Source organism: Cnephaeus nilssonii (assembly GCF_951640355.1).
Source record: "Cnephaeus nilssonii genome assembly, chromosome: 6".
Lineage (NCBI taxonomy): Eukaryota > Metazoa > Chordata > Mammalia > Chiroptera > Vespertilionidae > Cnephaeus > Cnephaeus nilssonii.
The window spans coordinates 12,162,610-12,181,407 of NC_137077.1; the positions used below are offsets into that span (position 1 = coordinate 12,162,610).

The following is an 18,798-nucleotide window of genomic DNA, read 5'->3' on the forward strand; positions in this document are numbered from 1 at the left end:
GATTAATTGCTCAGAGAAGTAAAAATTATTTCTATCGTGGACATGGCTGATCTACTACTTCATGCTTGGTCTATATTAGCCTGCTCTCTGATACGGATACGATTTTATTTGTCCACATGCCCAGTTCATATGTATTATAAACTCCCGTAGGGATGGCATTTTCTCTTAGGCTAAGCTTTATAGAGCCCAAAATACAAATACTAGTTGAATTAATCAACCATCTTTTACTAGAATTTATGCAGACTTCTAGCTCTAAATGATGCTTTTTCCTGAATTGCACAACTTAAATTAACAATCAGTTCTCCTCTTCACATTGCACTAAGCATCCTTAGTTTTATCTTCCATTATCTTATTCTGCCTAATACACGGTCAAGTATGATGTAAGAATTGACCCTGGTGGGTAAAATTACTTGATGCTGCTGTAGAAAGCCAACACCAGGTAGTCAGTGGGTGGTAGTAATGATGGACTCTAATGCCTTTTTCAGTAGACTGTAAGTCATTAGTATGTGTTAACAAGACTAGGGATGTATGGATGTATAAAATAGCAGTGCCATTAAATATTGCTTTTTATAAGTGGTGATATTTCCCAGCTCTGCTGTTAATAGCTTATAGCTCAGTGGTGTGGCTTAGTGGTTGAGCATTGACCTAGGAACCAGGAGGTCATGGTTCAATTCCCGATCAGGGCACATGCCCAGGTTGCGGGCTCGATCATCCCCAGTGTGGAGTGTACAGGAGGCAGCCGATCAATGAATTCTCCCTCATCATTGATGTTTCTATCTCTCTCTCCCTCTCCTTTCCTCTCTGAAATCAATCAAAAATTATTTTTTAAAAAAATTTCACAGTAGCTTCATTCACCATCAACTCTCCATTGTAACTACCTTGTGCTTTACTATCACTAATTCATCATTTTATGATACAGTTGACCAAACTTTTAAGTTGAGACTCTTTATTTTCACAGGACTCTGATTATGGGAGATAAGAAAGCTGGATTTTCTGTATTCTGGGCTGATGATGGTTTAGACACAGGACCCATCCTTCTTCAGAGGTCATGTGATGTTGAGCCCAATGATACAGTGGATGCACTATATAATAGATTTCTTTTTCCTGAAGGAATCAAAGCCATGGTCAGTACATTTATGCCATCAAGAAGAATTTAGTAAACCTTCAAAGTTTTGAAGATATTTTTCTTTTTAGGAATTTTTACTAAAAATGTAAATCCAAATAAAATTAAATTTTACATTTACCAGTAGGATAGTGTATTTAGGGTGGATATCTGAACTTTAAAATTTCTAGTCAATGAAGCTGATTTGCTTTTCTGAGTGCAATGATCAAATGGATGAACTAGCAATCAAACTGTTTCAATTATTTTGCCAAATACTTGAATCTCCAACCCTGCTTATAACACTAATTGTAAAGAAGTACAGAGAATCTTAAGAAATTTTGCTATGTAATTTGGACTTCCTGTAAAAGTATCTGAAATCAGTCTATATAATGGGGTGAAATTTGGTGTTGCTCTATTTGTTCAGATGTGCTCAGAGCATGTACCCCACAAAGTAAAACTATATTAGCCTGTAAAAGTATTGAAAGATAATCTTACTGTTATTTAATGTTTTCCAGAGTTTGCTATGGTAGAAGTAGCAACACAGAGGTGGACAGTAAGATGACATAAAGCATCAGCCTTTGATTTCAGAGGGAGGAGAGCAGTATTCTGTTTGTATCACTTAATGATTTATTGATACCAAAGTTCTCATTCTATCACTTATTTATCGTATGACAATGGGCAGCTCACTTAGACTCGTTAGCCTTGGTTTCTTTATCTATAAAATCTAGATAATACTACCTGATGGATAGTTGTTGTGAAAATTAAATGGCATTTGTGTAAAGCACCTGGCATACGATAGGTGCTCAAAAATAATAATTACATAATACAATCAAAATGGTATTATATGTGTTCAGTGGCATTTTTCCAAATCTGGCTCTTGAACCCAAGCCCAGGAGATATTATAGCTAGAAGTGGGTAGAATGAATGAGCTGTAAACTTGTCCTTGTTCCCGGGTGGTTTGCTCCATGTGCTCTTGGGGAGGTTGGTCAGCAGCTCTGAGTGCTTAGAGAGAAATCTGAGAACTTGAGCTCACATAGGCCTCCCAGTGAAGGAGAGAGGCTCTCCACTCAAGACAAACATAAATATAAATATAACATGGAAGAGAATGTAGGACACATCCAAAATGCAATCAAACTCACGGGTAGATGTTAACTTTTTAAACTTCCAGGTGTCCTAAGCTAGAAAGCAAGTTGAATTACTTACATATAGCAATGTATCACTGTCTGAAATCATCATGATGAGAAGAAATAACCCATCATGACTTATTTTACAATAATATACCTGAAATTTCCATTGAATCACCCAGGGGAGGTTGAAATTTGTTTAAAGAAGGAAGTTCAGACTTGATATTGGCAGTAGATAGACTTGGATGCAGATCTTTCTTCTGACACCTACAGGCCATCTCTGCAATCTTGAGCTAGCTGCTTAACTTTTTCTAAGACTCCGTTTCCTCATCTGTGAGACAGGAATAATAATATTCACCTCGCAGGATGGGTGTGAAGTTGCAAGGGGTATTTCACATGAAGCAACTACCGCACTGCCTGGCACATAGACAGATCTGAAGAAATGCTAGTTATTGTCATAGTCTGACTCTCTGGACAGATTTATAAGCAGTCATTCTGTAGAGCAGAAACTTCAGCTAAACAGATCATGCTGTTGTTGCCCATTGGGCTGTAACACAGGTAACGTTTCTGGCTTTAGGTGGAAGCTGTTCAACTCATAGCCGATGGGAAAGCTCCTCGGATTCCCCAGCCAGAAGAAGGGGCAACATATGAAGGTATCCAGAAAAAGGAAAATGCTGAGGTATTTATACCAACTCAACTCAACCATTTATATGGCCCTCAACCTTTGAGTGGTTCCCAGTGTACTATTTTTTTTTTTGGCCCAAAGGCAGATCTCCAAGCCAGCCAGCCCAACCACTCCTACTTCTACTGCTGAGGGACAGAAATGTTTCCGTTGCCTTTGACACTGTCCACATCAAGAGGTTCAGCCTGTGCTTTGTGCTTTCCTAGATTTCTTGGGATCAGTCTGCTGAAGTTTTACATAACTGGATCCGAGGCCATGATAAAGTCCCTGGCGCTTGGGCAGAGATAAATGGACAGGTATGTTCTAGGGACCACTTTTTTTTTTTAACAGGTTTGAATGTTTCTTATGCTAACAAGGCCTTTATTGAAAATACTTTTCCTACAGTTTCCAGAATATTATTTTGTCCCATAACATCATTTTCCACTCAATCCTGGACCTGTTGACTAGAAATCACGTTTGTCCTATGCATTGCAGGAAGCTAAAGGAGACTTCACCCATGTCACTGGATTTCTTGATCCCTTATGTTTTCCATCACCCATTGCAATAATTAGTTCAACTTCGCAGAAACATTTGAAAAATAGACCTTTGCGCAATAACCCAGCACCCTCCAGGGTTTTAAAAGTGAAGAATGTTACTTGTGCAAGTCAGAATCTGATACCAGTTATGTGACAGCTTTGCCATAAACAAGAAAATGCTCTTCCATGGCTAGGAAGGGAGACAGCCACAGCTGACAGGTCCCAAAGACTCATGGAGTAGGGACCACTTTTTTTTTTTTTTCATGTTACCATTGTAAGAGGTATGACCCATAAGTCTAGGCTTCCTCTGGTCTTCCCTTGGTCATGGGGAGCATCTGAGATCTAGGGATATGTGACCTGCTGAAGGAAACACCCCCTTCTTTACTCAGCCCACAGAGAGCATTTGCTGTGGAGCAGACAGTAGGCACAGCCCCTGCTCTCACGGAGCCTGCAGTTTTATGGAAAAGGCAGAGAAGTGAATAAACACTCAGTAAGACAAGTAACGCAGTAAAACAAGTGCTATACGTCCCTGAGGCCCAGATTCAGGTGTGTTAGGAAAGGCTTCCTGGAAAAGCTGACTTATTTGATTGCACGTTGAGAAAAGGTCACAGGTAGAGAATAAGAAAAGGAGGTGAAGACCCAGGGACAGGAGAATGTATTACCCCAAACTCACAATGAAGCCTGAGCCCCAGGTGAGAGGCAAGGGGAGAGATGAAGCAGGGAGGTGGGCGGAACCGGAGCAGGAAGGGCCTTCACAACGGGGGAATCTCAACTCAGGTTCTCAGGTTTCACCTCTTCAAAGAAGTTTCCTGTCCTGCTCACACGTCCAGCCTGGTGAAGTTGAGGGTCCATCCTCTCTGTTCCAACAATACCCTGCCTACCTGACACAGCGCATTATATATTGTGTCTCTTTATTTACCTAATCCCTTCTCCTCCACTAGACTATGAACCTTTTAGGGGTAAGGGCTTCAAGTTGTTGTCTTGATAATCTCAGCACTGAAGCAGGGTTCTTAGTGCATATGAGGTGCCAATAAAAATATGTGGAATCATGCCCGGCTGGCGCAGCTCAGTGGTTGAGCATCGAGCTATGAACCAGAAGGTCATGGTTCAATTCCCTTCAGGGCACATGCCTGGGTTGCCGGCTCGATCTCCAGTAGGAGACAGCCGATCAATGATTCTCTCATCATTGATGTTTCTATCTCTTTCTCCCTCTCCCTTCCTCTCTGAAATCAATAAAAATATATATTTAAAAAATAATAATAAAATAAAAATATGTGGGATCAATGAAGGACCAAGGGAGGAAGTTTAGTGCAGTGAGTGTGGGATCTGGAGCTGGAATGTTTCAGTCAAAATTCTGGCTCTGCACTATTTGCTATGTAACCTGGGGCAGGTTACTTAACCTTTGAATGCCTTGGTTTCCTTCTTGTAAAATGGAATAGTAGTGCCTTCTTTATAGGTTATGGGTTATGTGAAGATTAAATGAGTTAACACATGTTAATTCATTTAAGTGCTTGTTCCCTGCCAAAAGTATTCAGCAAATGTTGATTTTATTGTCCTCAATAAATGACAGAGGACAGTAATCCTATATAATAAAGAGGTAATATGCAAATTAACCCTCATGCCCTCACAAGATGGCTGCCTACGACCAGGCCGGCAGGGGGGTTAGTGAGGGGCAATCAAACGACTGAACAAGCAGGCTGCATGTGGCAACCAAGCTAGCAGGAAAGGGGGGCATGTGGGGTGACCAGGCCAGCGGGGGGGGGGGGGGGGGGAGTCAGTTGGAGGCAACCAGGATGGCAGGGGGAGAAGTTGGGGGCAATTAGGCTGGCAGGGGGGCAGTGAGGGGTGACTAGGCCAGCGGTGGGGGGGCAGTTTGGGGTGACCAGGCCAGCAGAGGGGAGCAGTTAGGGGCAACCAGGCCGGCGGGGGAGGGGGCAGCAGTTAGGAACGACCAGGCCAGCAGGGAGGGGACAGTTGGGGGTGACCTGGCTGGTAGCAGGGGGCAGTTAGGGGCGACCAGGCCGGCAGGGGGGGCAGTTAGGGGTGACCAGGCAGGCAGGCAGGTGAGCGATTAGGAGCCAGCGGTCCAGGATTGTGAGAGGATTGTCCGACTGCCGGGGATTGGGCCTAAACCGGCAGTCGGACATCCCCCAAGGGGTCCTGGATTGGAGAGGGTACAGGCTGGGCTGAGGGGACCACCCCCCACCCTGTGCACGAATTTTGTGCACCGGGCCTCTAGTAGAATTATAATAACAAATCAGTTAATAACGAGTTCTCTTGGTTACAGTCTAGATCCAGTCCTATTTCCATGAACTCACCCACAAAGCACCCTGTACTTCCCATCAATAACCACAATACATTGGAATACACCCCTCCCCCCAACACCTCCATTCCCCTCAAAAACCCTACCTCCAGCCTGCAAAGTCTGTGAGAGTTTCTCATCTCACTCACCTTTGCATCAATGTGAATAAATGATAAATGTATACTCATGTTTTCTGGATGTGGGACATTTTTTAAACTCTTCAATCATATAGTTGCAGACTATCTCTTGCTCTGTGTCATTTCTACAGATGCTTGAGACAGTCTCTCACACTGGGGTGTCTGATCTTATCATGAGTGATAATTCCAGCATTTTTGCAGAGTACTGTTTGCAAACACCCGTTCAGAGGTGCATCTTTCCCACGTCACACTCTGGGTTTGATCTCTTTATTAGATGGTCACGTTCTATGGCTCTTCACTACTGAATAGCTCCGTGCCGCCTGGAGAACCACTGGAAATGAAAGGTGCCAAGAAGCCTGGCCTTGTCACCAAACATGGACTTGTTCTTTTTGGTAACGATGGAAAAGCAGTGAGTGTTCAATATGGTCACCTGTAAAATACCCCGCCCCCTTTTTTTTGTTTCCTTCTATACCCCAAGCTATTAAGGGAATATCTTTCTCAACGTAATCTGACCTTGCAGTGGGACGTGGGAGGCTCAAGATACCTGTGCCCATTTTTCTCTGTTTTTCACACCTCGATGTGCCTGGATGAGAACAAGGCTCCCAGGATGGCCCCAAGAACCTGAACAGTCAGCTTCGCAATGAGTAGAAAGAGCATGGAATTTAGTCAGAAAATGGGATATGAATCCCTGCTCTGCCATCTACTGGTCTTGGGAAGGATGCTTCTCTCCTCTCCGTCTCAGTTTCCCCATTTATGAAACAGAGAGAGTAATCCCATCTGTCTGCCTTCCCACTGCCAGAGTCTGGGAGGATCAAATGAGATGGATGTGGTCCTCTTTTAGATGCTCATTGCCTCTGCCTCACCAGGCAGGTGCCCACCCACACTCCCTGTGCTTGGGAGTGTGGGCTCTGGCTTCAGTGGGCTTGTGGGCAGCTTCCCCATGAAGAAAGCAAAAGGGAATTTGCCACATGACAGATATTCTCTGCTAGCTTGCAAGATAGATCAGTTATTAATATTTCAGGCTTCAGGGTCCAGCTAGTTCTGGGTTGTAACCCCAGCTCTGTTACTTATTAGCTGTGTGGCATTGGGCAAATTACTTACCCTCAGTAACCTCATTTCCCCATCAATAAAATAGAGCTAATAATGGCACCTGCCTCCATCGGGAGTTATGAGATTAAATAAGATACTTCAGCATATGCATACTAAGCATATACATACATACATCTGCATGTTGGAGTAAGTGTTCAGATAATGGCAGTGGCGGTAGTTATAGTAGATTTTATTTCAAATACCCACATCAAATGTCAATTTTTCAGGGGCTTATTATCCATTTTGGGATGTATCTACTCCTAGATTTAACGGTCTTCTTTCTGCTGCCATTGTTAAAATACTATTTCAGTCCCTTTACACATAATGGTAAGTCGTCTTCATCCATATGTTTGCATTTGCCAAATAAATCTACTCCTTAAATATATGATTCCTTCTTCTACCAGCCTCACTTTTGAATTGCCCGAACCCTCAACTCTTCTCCTTATTTTGTTGCTATTTTGTAGCTGATGGTGAGAAATCTACAGTTTGAAGATGGAAAAATGATTCCTGCCTCTCGCTACTTTTCAGCGGGTGAGACATCAGTGGTAGAACTTACAGCCGAAGAGATGAAGGTGGCGGAGACCATCAAGGTGAGCATGTAATGTCCGCACTATTTCTCCTGCCTTGGAAAAGTGAAGCATTTTTGTATGTGGTACCATCAGTACTCCAACTAGTGGAGATGGAAGTTTATTTCCTCTTTTTTTTTTTTGTATTAGCTACAATAAGAAGTCAACCCCAAAATTTATATGCGGATTTATTTTTCACTCACATAAATCATCCAAGGCAATTTCAGGTTGGCATAGGAATTAGGGGGAAAGCTGGAACATGAGGATTAGGGATTGACTTATTCAGGGACTCAGGGGGTCTGCTATCTCCAAGGGGAGTCATCTCCATTCCAGACAGCCCAGAAGGGCAAAAGAGCATAGAAAATTGTGTGAGGGAAGCTTTTCAAGGGCCAAGACTGGAATGCAGATCCCATCTACTCAGATTCATTGGCTAGATCCGTGGTCGGCAAACTGTGGCTCGCGAGCCACATGCGGCTCTTTGGCCCCTTGAGTGTGGCTCTTCCACAAAATACCACGGCCTGGGCGAGTCTATTTTGAAGAAGTGGCGTTAGAAGAAGTTTAAGTTTAAAAAATTTGGCTCTCAAAAGAAATTTCAATCGTTGTACTGTTGATATTTGGCTCTGTTGACTAATAAGTTTGCCGACCACTGAGCTAGATCGGCAAACTCGTTAGTCAACAGAGCCAAATATCAACAGTACAACAATTGAAATTTCTTTTGAGAGCCAAATTTTTTAAACTTAAACTATATAGGTAGGTATATTGTTATTAACTTAATTAGGGTACTCCTAAGCTGGCCTTTGCTAAAAGCTCAAGGGGCCAAAGAGCCGCATGTGGCTTGCGAGCCACAGTTTGCCGACCACTGGGCTAGATTGACAGTCTTACAGCTGCATCTAACTTGAAGAGATGCTAAGGAAGGAAGTCATGCCACATATCCAAGATGAAGAAGAAATCGGTTTCCTGAGGAGCCAGCCAGTCTCTGCCAGTGTTCTACATGGTACAGCCCTCATAAAAGTTATTCCTATGGTGTAGGTCATCTGGGCTGGAATTTTAAGCAACGTTCCTGTTATTGAAGACTCAACAGACTTCTTTAAATCTGGAGCAAGCTCAATGGATGTTGTCAGGTAAAACCACCACCTTATTCATTCACATCCGTCCACGAGGGATTCTGAGTGTGACTTTGAAAATTAAATCTAAATCCCTTGTTCTGGATGTTATTACTTTATCCTACCTGTCTGCTATGTTTCTCTTCATCTTTTTTGTTTGGTTTGTTTCCATGGTCAAACACATATATTTGTTTCCTTCTCTTCGTTGTTATCCAGAAGTAATTTTCATATGTCCTATATACCCAGAAAAGCAATCCTTCTAATTGTTTGTTTTCTTTACAAATGTGTCTTTATATTTCTTAGCTGATTTTCTTCTAATTTGACATTGGAATTGGGATATTCCAGGTGAAAATGTTAATCAGGAATTTCTTTCATAGTCTGATCCAGAAGGATACCTGACCTTAATTACACTTCCCACCAAAATAGTTTTTTCCTATCCTCCCAAAATGCCCAATAAGGTCGATCTAGAATGAGGATTACCAGGCTACTTGTGAGAATAAGGATCATCAACCTATAGTCAGAATTTCTCTACAGAGGATTACAGCAAGTTGAAAGGGCTAGAGTCCTAGAAACCCCATCTTTGGCACGAAGTGTACCAGGATCCTAATAGTGGAAAGTTGCAACGGTGTTGTTTTTATTTTATTTTTATTGATTTCAGAGAGGAAGGGAGAGGGAGAGAAAGATAGAAACATCAATGATGAGAGAGAATCATTGATCAGCTGCCTCCTGCCCGCCTCACTCTGGGGATCAAGCCCACGACCTGAGCATATGCCCTGACCGGGAATTGAACTGTGACCTCCTGATTCATAGGTTGACGCTCAACCACTAAGCCATGCCGGCCAAGGCCAGAGTTGTTTTTTTCTTTGACGCTATAGCCACGAACTAAACAAGGTAAACAATGTCACTCCTCTTGACACAATCTTTCATGTCAGCAAAGCGAGTGTGTTCTTGATAAATATTCTGTTTACTCATTTATTCTTTCATTTATTTAACAACATCTATTGAACACTTACTATATATCAGGAACAGTTGTTTTTCAGTGGGGATGCAGTCATCAATAAGACAAGATCCCTTCATTCATGAAGCTTTTGTAGTTCAGTAACTCAAGAGCAAATGACTTTTTATCAAAAGTCAAGAGTTTTGGTTCTTCAAATTACAAATTTCTCAGCTATGACTCATGACTTCCCAGAAATTTCTAACTTGCTCAACTAAAGATTTCAGTACTGTACTTTTAGTACTTTTTTTTTGCCAGCAAAATACTCTTGCAGGAATTACCCATTTCCTGTTTGAGTGTCTGGCTTACCATAATCATCTGATATTATTATCTTGAACTACCAAGGCATCTCATCTCTTTTAGAGGATAAATGACTGAACAACAACTGTGGTAGGCTTTCTATAGTGCATCTAGTTCACCGTTGCTATTCAAGAAATGTTAAATAACAGCTGTATTTTGAAAAATCAGCAGTGAAAAGTCAAAGGATTGGAAAAGATTTCAGATATTATATTGACCTATGGTTCTAATTAATAGCTACATTAACCATGTAATACAAACAAATGTTTGTTTTATTCTTACATGTAATCTAGAGAACATATTCTATAATATGACTTGTATTTCTCATAATCTTTACAGTTAGGAAATTTCCTTTATTTTATTACTCCTTGACTACATTTGAAAGAAAAGGAACTGATTTTATGAGCTCCTTATTATCTTGCTTATATTACAAGTAATTAAAATATTTTTGCCTTGCTTTCTTTTCTCCTTAGGCATGTATAAAGAATTGCCATTGTCCTTCCACATAGCTTTTTAGTTTTTTTTCTTCTATTCTTATCAATTATTCTGATTACTACCATAGAAGACTTCATTAGACATATATAGGCATGTGACATGTTTTACTTTGAAACAACTTGACAACAATAATTACACAGATCCCCTAAATCCTTTAACAAATGTGAGTAACAGGAGCTGGTTCTTACTTTAAGGCTGGTTGAAGAGATCAGACAGAAATGTGGTGGGCTTCAGTTACAGAATGAAGATGTCTATATGGCCACTAAGTTTGAAGATTTCATCCAAAAAGTCGTGAGGAAAATGAGAGGAGAAGATCAGGAAGAAGAGCTAGTAGTGGATTATGTAAGTCTATGGTGTTTAAATCTAAATCATTAAGATTCCTATACTATTAAAAGTGACATATCTTTCATCCACTTGTTTTTAAAATAACAGTTGTATTAAGATATAATTCAGCCCAGCCAGTGTGGCTCAGTGGTTGAGCATCAACCATTGAACCAGGAGGACATGGTTCGATTCCCAGTCATAGGTATGTATATATAGGGAAAACATAGTACATACTACTATAAGATTTTGTGTGCACATATATTCTCAGTTCTCTTGGGTATATATTTAGGAGTGGAATTGATGAGTCATATGTTTCACTTTTTTGAGGAACCACCAAACTCTTTTCCACAATAGCTACACCATTTACAATCCCACTAGCAATTTAGGAAAGTTTAATTCTCCATGTCCTCACCAACATTTGCTATTTGCTATTTTCTGTCTTTTCTATTTTTGCTGTCCTAATGGGTGTGACCTGGTATTTCATTGTGGTTTTAATTTCCATTTCCCTAATGACTAGTGATGAACACCTTTTCGTGTGCTTATTGGCTATTTGTATATCTTCTTTGAAGAAATATCTATTCAAATCTTTTGCCTATTTTTCAACTGGGAGTTTGTCTTGTTAATTTTTGAGGTTTAAGAGACCTTATATATTTTCACCCTAATCAGATATATGATATGTAAATATTTTCTCCCATTCTGTGGGCTTTCTTTTTACTTTTTTGATAGTGTCCTTCGACACACAAAAGTTTTAAAATTTAATTAAGTCTAATTTATCTATTTCTTTTTTGCTACGTGTGCTTCTATATGTCTTGTCTTAAGCCTTTTTTCCTCTATTCTGTCTTTACTGCTTCCTTTTGCATTAAATGGATGTTGTCTAGTGTGCCAGCTTAATCCCTTATTGTTACTTTTACTATATACTTTTGATTATTTTCTTAGTAGTTGCCTTGAGGATTACAATGGACATTTTTGCTTAAAACATTCCTATTCAGATTAATTCCAACTTAATTTGCTGCAACATACTCTGCTCCCTAATCTTCAGTTTTGCTACTATTGTTATGTAAATTACAACTTTATACATTATAAAGTCACAACATCATTTTATAATTACTGCTTCATGCAGTCATTTTTTACATTTATTCTGACTTTTGTATTTACCTTTATCAGTGTTCTTTATTTCTTCATGTTACTGTTTTGTGTCCTATCATTTCATCCCGAAGGACAACTACTTCTTTAAAGGGCAATGTGATAGCAATGAATTGTCTCAGTTTTTGTTCGTTTGGGAACGACTTAATTTCTCATTTGTTCTTGGAGGGTATTTTTTGCTGTAAAGTGAATTTTTGGTTGACAGTCTTTTCTTTCAGCACTTGTTAGCTAATTGTGGAGAGTACAATTTAGGCAACACATGTAAGAGAGAGAAAGTGGAAATGGGGAGGAACATAAGGAAAGGAAACTCAAAATGGCACCAATGTAAAAGGAAACCTATTGATAAAGGCAATTTCAAGGCTTAAATGAAAGCAATGGCTGCACTCCATAGGTGTTGCCACTAGATGGTACTGTTTCCATTACCTGGAGGTCTTGTGTGTTACTGTTCTTCATCTGTGGAAGGAAAAATTCAGATCTTAAAGCCCAGCCTCAAGCACTTCCATCATCACAGATGCCAACCTCCTGCATCAGTAGCCAACCTGAACATCATGAGGCCCAGATCTTACATATACTTGTCTCTTTGGAAAGTAGGAACTAGAATCCCACGGACTTAACTTCTCCCTCTGCACTAGTGAATAGCTTCTTTTTTGCTAGTCAGTATCAAATGGGTAAGCACAGAAATCCACTGAATCTATTAATATAACTCTCTCTTAGGTTTCCAAGGAAGTCAATGAAATGACAGTAAATATGCCATATCAGTGTTTCATAAATGGACAGTTCACAGATGCTGAAGATGGAAAGACTTACGACACTATCAACCCAACAGACGGCTCTGTGAGTAATCGCTCAGTGGGCATAGTGACCACTGGTCATGGATTTTTAGTTTATACACAGTTGTCAGACAGACAGTCTCCAGAAGTTACTTTATTCTATCACTCTGCCTCCGAGCACTTCATATAAATGTACTTCTTGCATTCTTTTCAACTATTCCATGCCGGTCCTGGCTGCTGTTAACTATGGTAGCCTATTTTATAGAATGAATATTTATGACGAATTTAGACAGATGCATATACACATCAGAGGCACACCTACACAATAAAGCTGTGGGGAAATTCTTCAAACTTTGCAAGCTCCATGGCAAGAAACTCAACTTCCCTAAGGCACTAGAAGAAATAGTTGTAGTTTTCCTAAATGAGTCTTTGCATAATGTAGTGTGACATGAATTTCAGGCTCACAACTTTCATGTTAAAATTGTTTTGGGGGGTCTCCTTTTTTTGTTACTCTATTACTGGATGTATTGGGTTTCCATCATAAAATTCTCTGGATTTTATAATAAATTAATTCAAAGAAGCATATTCATATATCTCACTGTAAAATAACCTTTAGCCTATATTTACTCATCTTGAAATAGACAATATGCAAAGTATCCTATGCTTCTTTGGTGGATGTTGATAAAGCAGTAGCAGCAGCCAAAGATGCCTTTGAAAATGGTGAATGGGGAAGAATGAATGCAAGAGAAAGAGGAAGGTTGATGTACAGGTATGTTTTTTTAAACCCAGTAAGTGGGCAAGGAAGCCAAGTCTGCGAACGTTGATATTGACTAACATTGCCAAGATTTAAAACATTTCTTCAAAGCATCCTAATATGCACCTATTACATAACATGCCTTCTGTTATTTATATCATACAAAATTTCATATATGTGCGTTCCCGACTTTTGTATTATTCTTTGTACCATTCAAGGTCCCAGTAGGAAAAGAAGTTTAATAAAAGACTCTTTACCAAGATGTAGCCAAGGTCAAGGGATAATGAAGTACCCAGGCAAGGGCAGCAACAGGGGGCAGCTACCACTACTCCAAGGACAGAGGAAGGGGCTGGTACTAGATTCTGGTAAGGTCTAAAGCTATGGGAGAAGACCACACCATGGTGGTTTTGGTTGGGGGACACAGCAGCTGCTGAACCGCAGCCCATCTCTGAGGCAGCCGGGGGATTCCAATTCCCAGCCACTTTTGCCTCTAGTTCACCAGTCTTCTGGGAGTGCCGCCCGTTGGACTCTCATTGGCCAAACCCAGCAAGAGGGCAAGGAAGCCAAGTGATGTAGTCTATGAAGGTCATCCTCCCAGGCCACAGAGCAGGGTGGAGAATGAATAACAGCCATAAATGGAGAATATCCAGCACCCTGTTATTTTCTTAAAAAAAAAAAAAAAAAATATATATATATATATATATATATATATATACACACACACACACACACATACATACATATATATTTTATTGCTTTCAGAGAAGAAGGGAGAGGAAGAACGAGATTGAAACACCAATGAGAGAGAATCATTAATCGGTTGTCTCCTGCACACCCCCTACTGGGGATTGAGCCTGCCACCTGGGCATATGCCTCGACCAGGAATCAAACTGTGACCTCCTCCTGGTTTATAGGTCGATGGTCAACCACTGAGCCACACCGGCCGGGCCCTGTGATTTTCAAAGATAAAAATTAAACCTCCTTTATGTGTAGGAAACAAAAGTAATGAAGGGAAATAGTAAGGCCTGAAAGGGTATTATAAGTTGATAACTGAGTATGTCGAGAATAATTCAATTTGATCATAAATTAAGATTTCTGCTTACCTAAGCCAAATAGCTGACCTTGGTCAAAAGATCTCTTAGAGCACGATCTGAAGAAACACTGGGGTCGGGGGTTTCATGCCTGACTTTGGAATGGTCTAGAGGGGAGACAGCTCAGACAACTACTATAGGAAAGCAAGTAGCCAAAGTGAACAAAAAAGATGAATTTTTACTGTTTCATAGTCATTAGATAGTCCTAGACTTATCGTCCCACAGAAATTGGACACCAAACAGAAATCTGTTGTGGTGTCTGTAATTTATTCCATCTATTTCTAGCTTTTCCTTTTCAGTTAGTGTTGGAAATAATTCTGTACCAACCAGAAATCCTCACGTGTTCATGGATTCTCCAGGGCTGTGGGTTGCACCCTAACATCTCCCTGTATGTTCATGAACTATCCACAAGCCCACTGATTTCTATCATTGATCTCCTTGGCTCAATCACTGTTCTACCTCTTGTACATTTATGAGGCAAATTGTACAGGCTTCCAACACCCTCTGCTTCTCTTGTAACTCTTGAAACAAATGATTTACAACATTATTTGTTTAATGTCTGTCTTCTTATATTCTCCATGAGGACAGAGACCTGGTCCAATTATGTTCGCCTCTGAATTCTCGGCCCTTAGGCGGGTGCCTTATACAACATAGGGGTTCAATGAGCATTTGTTGGATGGATTTCTTTCTCTGACCTTACAGACTTGCAGACCTACTGGAAGAGAACCAAGAAGAGCTGGCAACCATTGAAGCCCTCGATTCTGGCGCGGTCTACACCTTGGCTCTCAAGACTCACATTGGCATGTCTGTGCAAACATTCAGATACTTTGCTGGCTGGTGCGACAAAATCCAGGTGAGCGCAAATGTTGTCTCCGTATAGATGATTCCGAAAGGAAAAGGGATGGACATTGATTAGTTGGTAAGGACACTGTGTCACAGCCACCCCTTGTGTAGGAGTCCAAAGGCAGGCAATCAGGTCTAGTAGGTGAGATGAAGGTTTCTTCTCTCTCTACCGGGCCGTCCTTAGTACCCTGTGATCTTCACTCGTGGGATTGTCTCATGATAGTCACTGCAGTGCCAGCCATGTCAGCAACATTCTGAGCAGGAAGAAGGAAGCAGTGGGAGGAACAGTAAAACAGCACTTGTGTGAGCTGTGCTCTTTCCCCTCTCAATGCCTTGTGCTTACATCTTCCATTGACCATCCCTGTCCTCCATGAAAACTGGGCAAGTTTTTTATCTGAGCACTAGTGGCCCAGTGCACGAAATTCGTGCACGGGGGTGAGGGGGTGTCCCTCAGCCCGGGCTGCATCTTCTCCAATCTGGGACCCCTCAGGGGATGTCCGACTGTCGGTTTAGGCCCGATCCCAGGGCCTAAACCGGCAGTCGGACATCCTTCTCGCAATCCAGGACTGCTGGCTCCTAACTGCTAACCTGCCTGCCTGCCTGATCGCCCCTAACCACTCTGCCTGCTGGCTTGATTGCCCCCAACTGTCCCCCACCAGCCTGCTCACCCCCAACTGCCCCCCCTGCTGGCCTGCTTGCCCCCAACTTCCCTCCCCTGCCAGCCTGATCACCCCCAACTTCTCTCCCCTGCTGGCCTGATTGCCCCTAATCACCTCTGCCTCAGTCCTGCCACCATGGCTTTGTCCAGAAGGTCTCCCAGTCTAATTAGCATATTACCCTTTTATTAGTATAGATATTGCCATCCCCATCATTAATAAGGAAAAAGGGGATAATGAATATTGGGCAAGCAATTAACATTCTCTACCATGCCAAGAAATTGGAATGGAGGTGAATAAATTAGAATTACGCTTTTTCTCCCATGCCTCGATTCTTTCAAGAAATGAATAGAAGTTCCTTTCTTGATGTGGATATATTTCTTATCAACAGAACACTGTCTTTTCCTGTAAGCTAGGAAAAACAAGAGAGGCAGACAGAAAACGGATTCTTTGAGATTAAAGGGAACAAATGTTAAACCACCTATGATATCCTCAAATCTCTAATCTATTCTGAAACAGATTGAATTCACTCATTTCACAGCGTGAAATGAGTGTCAACCTCTTTTGTTCCTTAGGGTTCTACCATTCCCATCAACCAGGCCCGTCCAAATCGCAACCTGACCTTCACCAGGAAGGAGCCGCTTGGGTAAGACAAGGGAAGCAAGCGTCTCTGAGTGACTTATGCTGCTTCGAGACGACCAAGGATGTGGACTTTCTCCCTCCACAGTGTCTGTGCCATTATCATCCCCTGGAATTACCCGCTGATGATGCTGGCCTGGAAGAGTGCTGCATGTCTGGCAGCAGGCAACACCTTAGTGCTCAAGCCAGCGCAGGTAAGACGCCGGGGGCTGCTGGCTCCTAAGACGCCCCTCCTCTCCGGTCTGCTTAAAGTCAGAGACCTGCATTCTTTGTGCCCGTTTTGCAACTTTGCTGTACTTATGTCAAAATAAAAGAAAAAAAATAAAATGAGCCCTTAGTGCGGCCATAGATGAAAAGCTCGGTCCTGATCTAAGGGACAGGGCAGAGTCTGAAGAAGGTCATTGCCGTCTGCTTCTGCTCAGGTCACGCCCTTGACTGCTTTGAAGTTTGCAGAGCTCTCTGTGAAAGCAGGCTTTCCCAAGGGGGTAATCAACATCATTCCGGGCTCAGGTAAGCCACCAAAAGACCCTTTTCACTCTAGTTAATGAATGGTACGGCGGTAGCGGAGTGGCTGTTTTCCCACTGGAGTCTGTCCTGAATTGTAACTATATTAAACCTAAATACTGTTTACCGAACAGTTAACTTAAGAATAAATATACTGATCATGCCCTAAAATCTTAAAATGGAAACATAATGGTGCATGAGTAGGGCGGGGGGGCGGGGGGGCGCGGGGAGGGGGTAGAAATAGTACAGCATTGTAAAACTACCCTAAGGTGGCCCATTCCAATTTTTAAAAACTATTTTGGAAATTTAAAAACAACAACAAGGCTTCCCCATCTTTTGGAGTAGGGGGCAGGGATGACAATTGTATGGAGGACATTATTTAGATTTTTGTCAGCTTATAATTAATACAGAAAATGTAAAACTAAGATTCAAATGAGAGTTTAGAAATCTCCTTCAATGAATTCAAAGCCACCCGGGCCATCAGAACTTGACTAATGTTTTAAATCACGTTGGATCCCCTAATTCTACAGGTGGCGTAGCAGGACAACGCCTATCTGAACATCCCGACATCCGCAAACTTGGTTTCACTGGTTCCACTCCTATTGGCAAACAGATCATGAGGAGGTATTGGTTTCAATATGTCAGTTTGTTGTAGATGCTGCCAAACCAGGTTTTTGGTTTAGCTTTTGCTTCTTGGAATAGGGTGCTTTGGGAGGAAGAAAAATCACCTCAGATTTAGAAGAGAAATCTACTTATCACTGCAGGGCATTGACATGTGTGAGTATAATAAAATACCTTCCAAAGTGTAAAAGCCCACAGTCAATAAAACTAGAGCCATAGTGAAACTCTACACCCAACTGGCAGCTTTAACAATCCAACACAAAACATTTTCTGTACTAGATCTGTGGCCCAAATTGTTTTTGGAGCATAAGTAAGAAGCCAAAAAGACATATAAATGACAAATCTGGATTATTAATAAAATAAATTTCTAAAAAGCAGTAACATTGGTGTTTTTTTTTAAAAAAATTACAAATAATCTCCCAGGTTAGTGTGGCTTGGTTGCTTGAATATCATCCTATGCTGGTTCCATTCCTGGTCAGGGCACATACCCAGGTTGTGTGTTTGATTCCTGGTCCCTGGTCCAGGTGTATGCGGGAGGAAACCACTTGATGTTTCTCTTTCACATTGATATTCCTCTCTCTCTCCCCCTCTCCCTTCTTCTTTCTCTAACAAAAATCAATAAAAACATATTTTTAAAAATTAAAAATAAAATTTTCAAATAATCTGCCCAGCCAGTGTAGCTCAGTGGTTGAGTATTGACCTAGGAACCAGGAGGTCATTGTTCAATTCCTGGTCAGGGCACATTCCCGGGTTGCCAGCTCAATCCCCAGTAGGGGGCGTGCAGGAGGCAGCCAATTGATGATTTGCTTTCATCTTTGATGTGTCTGTCTCTCCCTTTCCATTCCTCTCTCTACAATCAATAAAAACATATTTTTTAAAATGTTTAATTGCAAATAATCTAAATGTTCAAAATAAGGCAATGGTTAAAGGAAGTCAACATAACAGAATACTGTGCACTCATGTTCATGGAACATTTTAATAACAGTGAGAAGTGTTGTTAAAATGGTAAATGGAAAGGAAAATAAGCTATAAATTGTATATATTGGG

At 41.3% G+C, this 18,798-nt stretch overlaps 1 protein-coding gene across 1 annotated transcript in view; it reads left to right on the forward strand.

Moving 5' to 3' along the window:
* ALDH1L2 (aldehyde dehydrogenase 1 family member L2) overlaps nt 1-18,798 on the forward strand; it is a 43,803-nt gene that overhangs the window by 10,799 nt on the left and 14,206 nt on the right. The window contains exons 4-17 of the mRNA XM_079775096.1: nt 959-1,124; nt 2,804-2,905; nt 3,115-3,204; nt 6,137-6,271; nt 7,416-7,541; nt 8,547-8,638; nt 10,601-10,748; nt 12,588-12,707; nt 13,285-13,412; nt 15,191-15,341; nt 16,563-16,633; nt 16,715-16,820; nt 17,049-17,136; nt 17,661-17,754. Coding sequence (XP_079631222.1) covers nt 959-1,124; nt 2,804-2,905; nt 3,115-3,204; nt 6,137-6,271; nt 7,416-7,541; nt 8,547-8,638; nt 10,601-10,748; nt 12,588-12,707; nt 13,285-13,412; nt 15,191-15,341; nt 16,563-16,633; nt 16,715-16,820; nt 17,049-17,136; nt 17,661-17,754 — 1,617 coding nt within the window. The remainder of the gene's footprint in view (nt 1-958; nt 1,125-2,803; nt 2,906-3,114; nt 3,205-6,136; nt 6,272-7,415; nt 7,542-8,546; nt 8,639-10,600; nt 10,749-12,587; nt 12,708-13,284; nt 13,413-15,190; nt 15,342-16,562; nt 16,634-16,714; nt 16,821-17,048; nt 17,137-17,660; nt 17,755-18,798) is intronic.